Below are 10464 nucleotides of genomic sequence, written 5' to 3'. Positions count from 1 at the left end.
CTGAGTCATGTGACCCGATTTTAAAGTATTTTATTACATAATCTTTTCATGGCACCATCAGGAGTAACAGAAAATGTTATTCCCAGTTCCTAACCACATCCTGAAAAATATACATTTGTATTTATATATTTATATCAATACTCCACCCCTATCCCATAATTCCACCATCTAGTATAGGTTTTTTGCTTAAAGCAAGAAACTATTCTCTCAGGTAAGAAAATATATATGGAAGCTAAATGTAGGACTGGTTAGAGTGACTGGGGACAGCTTGGCCATGGGGGCAGGGAGGAAGGGGTGAAGTCCAGGCTAGGCAGGATGCATCACTGGGGTCCAGCAGAGGTGGAGGAGGACAGTGTATAAAAAGGCAGCGTCAGGCAGGTGGACTCTGGTGTCCTTGGTCCATTAGGAGATGGCCTTTGCCTCAGGAAGGAAGGCTTCCCAGTACTTTGCCAGCTGCAAAGAAGTGGGGTCAGTAAGCAAGTGTCCCCATTTAGTGGCAGACCCTGAGCCTGGAAGGGGAACAGGCACAGTGCCAGGGCACTCTCCCAAGTGCCTCAGCCACCCACAGGGAGGCCTGGGCTAAGGCCAAGCTGAGGAAATGGCTTCGCTGACAGTGGACCTTGGAACAGATTGGCCAGCCAGCCACACTGCCGTTACCTCTCTAGACTGAGGGAAGCATCAAGTGCAAGGGCAATATCTGAAGACAGTCCTGGTTCTACCCTGGAGGAAGTACCCCCATGGGGGCCACAGCTTGGCTCAGCTCAGTCAGCTCCTCACAGGCAGCCACTGTTTCACATACTGATTGGGGCCTCAGCCTCAAGAGGGTTAGGTGGTATCACGGGGTTATAGGGAGAGGAGAGCTGGGGTTTGTTCTTAAAAACTAACTCATTATAGGATTAGGGCAATCCTGCTTAGGAAGAGACCCTACTGGATGCGCCACGTTAGAGAACCAGGACCTACTTTCAAGTATTGATTAAGCAGGGCCCAGCCCCTCTGAAGCAGGGCCAGATCATCCTGTCACCAAAGCCATAAGTAGGCAGCTGGCCTTCAGAGCAAGCAAGAGAGGATGAAAGCCATGCATAAGTTACATACCTGCTGCTGTGAATACAGGAGTGTCTCAAGGTACTTGATCACGTGGTTTTTGAAGTCCTTGGATTTCTCTTTCTAAAGGAGACAGGATTCTACACTGACCATCCAGACAGTTGCTCCTTCCCCTCTTGATAGGGTGCTGATGTTTTTTGCTGACCAAGGCTGAGCACAGCCTCATAAAGTAGAGGCAGCAGCTGGATTGGCTATAATTTCCAGCCAAATAGCCTCTTGCAAGGTTTTCTTGAATGATGGCAGGGTGGGGAAGGGGAGTAGAGGGTTTATGACAGCTGCAAGCTTTGTTCTGTGCTCTGGTCCAGCAACAAGTGTAGGACAGCCACTTTGCCTCAGGAACAAACACACGAACATGAACACACACACACACACACACACACACACACACACACACACACACACAGGCGGCCACGCCTGTTCACAACAGCTGCCAAGTCACTGGCACCGCCATCTGTCTCCCTACTCAATAGAGACTTGGACAAAACCAACAATGTTACTAAACCAGGCACTGCACACTTGTGAGAAGTAGGATCTTCTATCTCACCTCAAACCGTATCACTTCTTTTCGGACCACAGTTGAAATCCTTTCAAAGTCCCTTTCATACTGAGTCACCCGAGACTCCCACTGGGAAGAAAAGGAAAGAAAGGATCACTTAATATATTATGGTATTAAGTCTTTACCTTTGAATAGAAATTCTGTATCTGAGACCTCAATTGGCATTTGTCTGTCCCTCTGGGTAAGACTAGATATGGAGATTCAGCACGTAAGCCAGAGTCCAGTAGAAGGCCATCTTTCAGGCTGGCTGGGAAAGAGATGCCGCGTGCCTCAGGCCAAGCCTGGTTCCTAAGAAAGCTCTGGTACCCCAGAGGCTCTGGTTTAGGTATTCGCCAGCAAAGCTGGGAGCCCCACAGAAATGAATTTAGTTCTCACCGGGGGGGCACATCTGAATCATCTTGGAGCTTTTCAAAGACCCAGCCAGGACTGCTCCTGCAGAGATTCTAATTTGGCAAGTTTGAGTGGAACAGGAAAGGAGAAGGAGGGCCAGGTCTCATGGCAAGCCTGGATCATTCTCAGAGGCCTCCCCAGCAGCTGTCCTTTAGACTCAATCAGTTCTCTTGCCTGCTGTGGGGTTCTAAGCATCTGGGTGGGATGGGACCCAGGCTCATTCAGGAGCCAGCAGAACACCCCTGCTGGGCTGCCTCGGGGGCCTCACCTCTACGATCTCATCCTTGGCCTGTTGCAGCTTGTCAGGCTTGTTGGCCCACAGCAGCCGAGCCTCAGCCTCCCGCTTCTTCTGCAGTGTGGCTTGAGCATCCTGCCAGCGCTGCCACATCTTCATGCGCTGGTCAAAGGCGGCCTGTGAAGGTGGAGGTTGGGGAAGAGCACAACCAGCCCTTCAGGAGCTCTGCTGGCTCTGCCTTGGGGGGCTCTCCCAGCAGCTGTGCTAGGGAAGGACCGAGCAAGAGCGGGTTCTGCAGCCACGTGTTAGTGCCCAGCTGGAAGTTTAACATCCAAAAGCACAAGCTTGGGTAAGACTCCTCTCCAAGGATCCAGTGGGCCAGCGCCATGCTGCTTCATGCTACTCCCAAGGCTGGAGGGCTGGGAGCACAGTAGGTGGCCTGATGCTGGTGCCCAGTCCTATGGCTTTGGAACTGCCTCTCTCAGATCAGTCAGTTCATGAGTCTACACACTTTCCCTGAGTCTCTGCCATGTATCAGGAGCTAAGAATACAATGGGGAATGAAACACATGGGCCTGCTTTCATGGAGCTTGTAATCTAACAGGAAAGGCTGACACTGTACTACTAATTGCCAATAAGTAATTATAAGTATGCAGAGTACAGAGAAAACAAGCACAGTACTGTAATAAAACTGGGGATCTAGCTTAGCCTGGGAGATACATCAGGGAAGGCCAACCTAAGGAAGCAAACTTTAAACTGATACCCGAACAATATACAGGGTGAGCTTAACAGATCTTTAAATAAACACTTAAACCTACCATAGGGACACACTGCTTTCATCTCATCCATACATTCAACTGTTCTAGGCTATCAAGGCCCCCAAGAAGCTCTCCAAAGTCCACCTGCTGGTTTTCCATGTTTCTAGCTCCTTGACCACAATCAGCGTTTCCAGAGGATAGCTGTTTGGCCTAACAAAACCATCCTGCACCACCACCGGCTTTGTAGGCTTCAAGAGGCCTGGATGAAAGACCTGCGTCTGGGGCAGCCTCCCAGCCCTGCTCCTCTTGCTCCCCTTCCCTACAAGAGCTCCCTGGATGTTTTCTAGGCCTCCTTAGTGCAGGCCTTTGCTGAGACTTGAGCCTTAGGGAGTGAAATGACACCAAAGTTACCTTCCCCCGCATTGTCACTGCTGCTCACCTCAATTTCTAAACAGCTGAATGTCAAAGGATTAGGTAAAGGGTGACCTCAAATCCAACCTAACCCCCTGGGCTAACTGTGGTACAGCTGCAGGTTCAGCAGAAAAGAAACATCTGTTCATCTCTCCAACCCCACAGCTAGCTCATGATTACGAGGAGGGCAGGTGAGGGGTCTCTGAAAAAAGACCAGCTTGCAGTTCTGTGCTCTAAGGCGAGCTGCCCCAGCTAGGCCTCCCTCACCCCTGTCCATACTGGCTCACCTGGCTTGAAGGTCATATCCAAGTGCCGAGTTCTCCAGAGACCCCAAACAATACTGCTCTCTGAAAGCTTCCCCAGAGAGAACCCTTCCCTGGGACGGCTCTCCAGTCTAAGTAGTCTGACCAGTTCCAAAAACTCCCAAGCAGGTTATTTTTTCAGCCTCTTATCACTCTGGAGTTAGCAGCAAAGCAAACAGCAAGGGGAGAGGACAATGAGCAACCTCACAGGCTATATTAAGCACCTCTACCACGGAGGAAATGAGAGTCCTGGGTGCAGCTTGGCTCTTGACAATACAGGAGCTCTCTGGCAAGGGCGAGGTTGGGGACGGGGAGTGGAGGTGGCTCTGCTCCAACTCAGAGGCTCATACATTCTGGTCCCAACCTGGGTCGGGCAGACTCAGGCCCTTTTAGGGCAGGCGCCAGGCTCCCTCTTGGCTCTTTCCTCTGTCTCAGGGAGGCCATGTGAGAGCTAATATCACTGCCCGGTGAAGCTTCCTTGGCCACTCTGAAAGGTCAGGGGAAACCAGAGTGCCCTGGTCACCAGAAGAGAAGGTGAGGTGCTCGACCTGAGGGGCAGGCTGCAGTGTTTCTACCGGTGCGGTCAGCAAAGCTCACAGAGGGCTCTGGTGACAAGCTCTCTTGCCCCCTGGCCACACTCCTCCATGCAGCCAGTGCCAAGCCAGTTCTGTTTAGTTACCTGACTGCCCACATTGGAGGGACAAGTGGAAGCCAGCAAGAGCTCTTACCAGGGCAAAGCCGCCGCTTACTGTTAAGGAGGCAAACACCAAAGGACTGAGGAAGTCACTGCTCCAGGGGGACAAGACCGCAGGTCTGTAATAAACCTTGCTTGAAGAAAGGAGCATAGAGGATACTGTCCAGCTTCAACAATAAGGAGGGCCCTACTTGGAAATTCAAGAGTGGTCTTTTCTCCAAATTCATTTAAAAAACTGGCTGTGGGCCTCAATGTGACTCAGTGATAACTAAAAGTTTAATGGACTTTTGGTTTACGAGACACCTTCTCTTTTGAGAGCAGAAAAAATTATTTCGAGCTATAATGGATGAAACCATCTTGGGAACGGGAAGAGCAAAGGAAAAGACAAATTAAATCAAGTGGAGGAGAAAGAGGAAAGGAATGAGACGCTTACACGGACTATGGCCAGGAGGCGAATATAGTCACTCAGGAGCTCAGCAAGGAGGAAGAAGTCATTGTTGGCCTGTTCCTGGTGGAGCTGCTCGATCTTTTCTTCCACCTCAGCCAGCTGGGAGAGTGCCCGTGACAATGCTGTGTTGTCCTCAGAGCTCCCGAGCATGGCGAGACTCTTTGCAAACTGGGATGTGTTCAGCGCTAGCTCTGGAAGGAGGAAGATAGCAGAGGCCTCTGATCTCCCAAGGAAAAGGGACAAGTCGGCTGGCACTGCAATGGGTGCCTTAGCAATGCTGGCCCCCGCATGTCTGGCAACTGTGGGCTCTGTAACCTAGTCACTTACACCACAGCTAACTGTATTCAGAAAGTGAGGGCAATGCAGCTCGGTCACTTGAGCAGGGAGAGGTAACTGCTGATCTTAGTTTCCCTAGGTTAGGCTTACTTGGAAGAAGCAGCTCCAATATTCCTGGAGAACCAGGGGCCAATTAATAAAAACAGGCCAATGGCATGATTCTGATTTTTACGTTAGAGCTTGTGGTAAGCAGCCTTCTGCAAGAGTGAGTGTATGCACACTGCATAGTTTTGCATGCGGCAGAGCAGGACAACTTTGTTGTATTTTAAGCTTTGGTTCACTCTCCCCACCCCCCCTCCCCATCTCTTTAAAAACGTAAAAACCATTCCCAACCCAGAGCAATAGGCCCATGGCCAGATACAGCCCATGGGCTGGGTCATATTTTGCCAACCCTTACATTGCCCTCATTCTAATGGTTTTCTGCCTGTTTAGAGTTCTGATTATCAGCATGTTTAAGGCAGAAAAGGAAAGCATTCAAACTTGGCAAATTTCACTAGCTCTTAAGTAAATCTCACCAAAGAAAGGTGAAGAAGGGTTAAGAGACATATATGGTTTCCCGCATTTACATATTGCTCATTGGACCATGTAGCTAAGGCATGTAACATCATTTTGGATATAAGCCACCAACTCAAATGCCACCAACAGAAGCCTACATCCCAGGTCAAGCTGTAACTGGGATGGCTTCCCTGTACCTCTCCCAGGTAAAGAGTACAATGTCCTCAGTGGTGGAGTCATGTTTCTTGCCAGGAGATGCAGGGCATATCTTTTCGATAAGAACATCAAGGACCAGGTGGGCTGAGAATTTCAACTTGAATGGCTGAGAGGCTTGGGAACAGCATACCCTCCCATCTCCAGCTCACTGGAGACATCAGTTTCCCCCAGTTCCAAGTGCATTTTGGAGGTTTGTTACCTTTCCTGTGGTTGACTAGAGTTTCTACAACGGCATGCAGTTTCCGTAAGCGCTGTTCCTCACACTCTACCTCCTGGAGCTTCTCCTCAAACCACTGAAACACACAGGCCCAGAGCTTTAAAGGAGGCTACTCATACAGGTGTAGAGCAGTCTTTCCTTAGCAGTTTTTTTGTTTGTTTGTTTTTTAAAGGGACTGAATTATCATAAAAAGAAAGTCTCTAATCTCAGAAATTTCAGGACTCCTCAAGGCTTCTGACCCATAAGCCTGAGGGGGAAGGGAAAGCTGAGAGGCACAGGGCTACTCACAATGTCTGATTCATTCATCTTGATGGTCATTTTGCTGACTGCATCTGTGGCTTTGTTGAACATCTTGAGGAGACCAGCACCACTGAATGTCTGGGTACCCACGGCGCGTGGCAGCTACAAGACCAAGAAGGCAGGGTGGCAAGTTATCTGCTGCCCCTATTTTAGGTTCAGAAGAATTAGTATCCATCAGATGGCATGCCCAAAACTTGCCAAACAAATTATTTGAACTGTAGCTTGTTATTTTCAAAGGCAGTTAGACAAATCCATAACTAGCATGTAAAGAGAAAAAAAAAATCAAAGGACCACATTAAATAGAATCAGCAAAATTTTCAGCTTCTGATATTGTGTGCAGAAAGAAAGCAGAGTGTGTTACGTGGCCAGGTGACCTCACGTTGAGATAGTCTGCCCACCTAGGCATGAACTTCTTAAATACCAAACATGCTTTTGTTAAAAGTCAGAAGTTCTTTTGGATGCATACTCTGCACACAGCTAGACTTAAAATCTTGAGACACTTTGAAGTCGTGCTGCAATTCCATTTGGATTTTCCTCAGTGAACAAAGGTCCAAGGACAAGAACATAATTTATTCAGATTGAGGCTACTTTTAGGGACAATCTAGTTAAGTCAAGCATTCCGAATACTTAGAAACAATTTGACTAGTTCAGTCTTCCCACTCCTTTCCGAAGGCATGAAAGGGATGCTGAAGAATCCATAGTGTATATAGTATACCACGCTGAACAATTAGATTTTAGTGCCCAGGACTCTTGAGGCACTGGTTCTCAACTCAGGGCCATTTTGCCCGCTAGGGGACATTTGGCCATGTCTGGGGATAATTTTGCTTATTAAAACTGGAGGCAGGGGGGACTTCCCTGGCAGCGCAGTGGTTAAGAATCCACCTGCCAATGCAGGGGACACAGGTTCGATTCCTGGTCCGGGAAGACCCCAGATGCTGTGGAGCAACTGGGCCTGTGCACCACAACTACTGAGCCTGCGCTCTAGAGCCCGCGCACCACAACTACTGAGCCCGCGTGCCTAGAGCCTGTGCTCTGCAACAAGAGAAGCCACCGCAATGAGAAGTCCAGGCACCACAACGAAGAGTAGTCCCCACTCGCTGCAACTGGAAAAAGCCAGCATGCAACAATGAAGACCCAACGCAGCCAAAAATAAATAAATAAATTTATAAAAAAATAATAATAAAACTGGGGACAGGGAGGTGGGGGAGGGTACTGGCATCTAGTGGATGAGGCCAGGGATGCTGCTAACCCTACAAAGCACAGGACAGCCTCCACAACAAAGGATGATCCAGCCCAAATGTCAGCAGTGCCACTGGAGAGAAACCCTGCTCTAGGGGTACCAAGCAGGGCGTGAAAATGAAAAGTGGATTTAGGGATCCCAGAGGAGAAAAAAGATTTAGAGCATTAGACAGAGAATTTTTAATTTAAAAAGTTCATTTTGGGGGCTTCCCTGCTGGTGCAGTGGTTGAGAGTCCGCCTGCCGATGCAGGGGGCGTGGGTTCATGCCCCGGTCCGGGAGGGTCCCACGTGCCGCGGACCGGCTGGGCCCATGAGCCGTGGCCGCTGAACCTGCGCATCCGGAGCCTGTGCTCCGCAGGGGGAGAGACCACAGCGGCGAGAGGCCCACGTACCGCAAAAAAAAAAAAAGAGTTCATTTTGGGGGGGAAAATAATCCATATACTTAGTACCATTTTCTTAATCAGAGTAATACATAGGATATGCAAATTAAAGAAAAATGTAAAAATAAAAACAAAATGAAAAAAATAAAATACAATAATCCTACCCTGTCACTTATTTTCTTCTACTTTTCTTTCCTATGAGATATAACATTGTTTTATTCCAGTGTTTCTTTTGATCCTTAATGACTAACATAACATATTTCTTCAGCTGTATTTATATATTGTTTCATGTTTCACTTTTTATAATTCTTTTTTTAAACTGAAGTATAGTTGATTTACAGTATTGTGTTAGTTTCAGGTGTACAGCAAAGTGATTCAGTTATATTTTTTTTTCAGATTCTTTTCCATGATAGGTTATTACAAGATACTGAATATAGTTCCCTGTGTTATACAGTAAATCCTTGTTGTTTATATATTTTATATATAGTAGTGCATATCTGTTAATCTCATACACGTAATTTATCCCTCTCCCTCATAATTCTTTAAATGTATGCTTCCAATGAATTTCTGTATATTCTGTTTATGATGAGAATTAAGTATTTGTTGTATCGATGTATTTCACCTAATTCTCCAATTATTAGCAACTGAGCTGTCTCTAGTTTTTCACAATCATGAATAGCCTGCGCATAGCCTGTTAAAAAAGACTGTCCACTTGAATCAACACTTTTGCTATATGCTGGCAGTTCTGTGCTCTGTGGTAACTGGTTTTGAACTAAAAACCCCTCAGCTCCTGGCACAAAATAAGCATTCAATTTGAGCCAAGTAGTAACCTATGAAAGACATTCCAAGGACTTGCCCAACAGATCACTGTGTTGATCTAATAAGACAAAGACAAAACTAGGTTGCAGTCTGACCTCTACAACCAGTTACTTTTATTTATTTATTTATTTGCGGTACGCAGGCCTCTCACTGTTGTGGCCTCTTCCATTGCAGAGCACAGGCTCCGGACGCGCAGGCTCAGCGGCCATGGCTCACGGGCCCAGCCGCTCCACGGCACGTGAGATCTTCCCGGACCGGGGCACGAACCCGTGTCCCCTGCATCTGCAGGCGGACTCTCAACCACTGTGCCACCAGGGAAGCCCTACAACCAGTTACTTTTGACTGCAGGCAGAGCTTCTTTTATTTCAGAGGCTGAAGAATACTTGTCACTTTTGGGTGCTTACGAACTAGGATGTAGTCTGAGACTAGGCTATACACGGGTGCTCAAATATTTGTTGAATGAACTAGTTTCATTTCACAGGGGCAGATATGAATTGTTAAATTCAGTTTGTACAATACTAACCTCTTCTTTTTCCAAGAACTCCCTGACATCAGGGTCCTGTAACATGGTAGGATGATTCACAATCCTCTGAAGGTACCTACAGGGTAAGGAGTTATCTGGTTAGCTGACCTGGCCTCACAAGGTTTGGAGTATCATACAGTGCTGGCAGGGGTACAATGTCTCTCATTACTTTAAAATGTCCTCAGATAAGGCACTTAAGTACAAGCACATTCAAGTTCATATTCTTCACATTTCCAAAAAGGGAAGAAAAATAACTGCTCAGAAAGTGACCTCAGAGCTATTCATGTTTGACTGTTGAAGAAGGAGAATTTGATTGCTCACTCAAGGTGGGGAAAGAAGATGTTCTGTTCCTGAGGTGGGAAGGAAAGAGACTTAGGAAAGGTTAGAGATAATATGGAGGTGGGAATCTTTAATTCACTCAAGTTTCACCACTACTAACTCCAGCAAATATCTCATCGTAATTAAGTCTCAGTTTCTGCTTCTCATTTGTTCTCATGGTATTCAAGAAAATAGTTTTAGGGTACTTACCTTTCTAGAGCAGCCCTCCGTTTTTCAAGAAATTCTGCAGAAGAAGAGTCTTCCTTCCCAACTTTTACTTTTGTCATTCCTGGAAAAGAATTTAAAAAGCAAAAAAAAAACAAAAAACAAAAAACCCATATATCATCATGAAAAGCATAAGGCTATAAAAAAAAAAGCCCACAGAAGGAAGGCAATGAGGACAGCTCTACAAAATACAACCAAAGTCCACGTCTATGTCACGAGCAGGCATGAACAAAAGGTTCTTTTCATGACAGTCAATTTTTAAACTAGTCTTAAAGTGCTGAAGGTTCTACGCTCTGGGATTTCCAGAGCATATGTTTTCTAAAAGGGGGCCATGGGGCTCTGAATAAAGATTAACAGACATCAGTTGATTGTAATGGGAAGATTCCTTGCCCCATCTCCTTCCCCTCATTCAGTTAGTACATTACAATCTGGAAGGAACAGCAATCATTGAAGACTCCAGCATACCAATACAAACACACACACACACACAACTGTAGAAGCT

The 10464-nt window shown here is 46.9% G+C and overlaps 1 protein-coding gene across 5 annotated transcripts in view; it reads right to left on the bottom strand.

The window, feature by feature from the left end:
• Positions 1 to 13: 13 nt before the first annotated feature.
• Positions 14 to 10464, bottom strand: part of SNX1 (sorting nexin 1) — a 35959-nt gene continuing 25508 nt past the window's right edge. For 3 of the 5 annotated variants that reach the window (XM_060151552.1, XM_060151559.1, XM_060151558.1), the window contains 9 exons: positions 9948 to 10026; positions 9420 to 9495; positions 6447 to 6560; positions 6141 to 6234; positions 4880 to 5085; positions 2316 to 2459; positions 1646 to 1726; positions 1093 to 1164; positions 14 to 453 (listed from right to left, as the gene is read on the bottom strand). In XM_060151552.1, the coding sequence (XP_060007535.1) occupies positions 403 to 453; positions 1093 to 1164; positions 1646 to 1726; positions 2316 to 2459; positions 4880 to 5085; positions 6141 to 6234; positions 6447 to 6560; positions 9420 to 9495; positions 9948 to 10026 (917 nt within the window). In that variant the 3' untranslated portion in view covers positions 14 to 402. The other 2 variants (XM_060151563.1, XM_060151561.1) reach the window with 2 other exon arrangements.

This window comes from Lagenorhynchus albirostris, chromosome 1 (assembly GCF_949774975.1).
Source record: "Lagenorhynchus albirostris chromosome 1, mLagAlb1.1, whole genome shotgun sequence".
Taxonomy (NCBI): domain Eukaryota; kingdom Metazoa; phylum Chordata; class Mammalia; order Artiodactyla; family Delphinidae; genus Lagenorhynchus; species Lagenorhynchus albirostris.
This window is presented reverse-complemented; position numbering and strand designations above follow the sequence as displayed.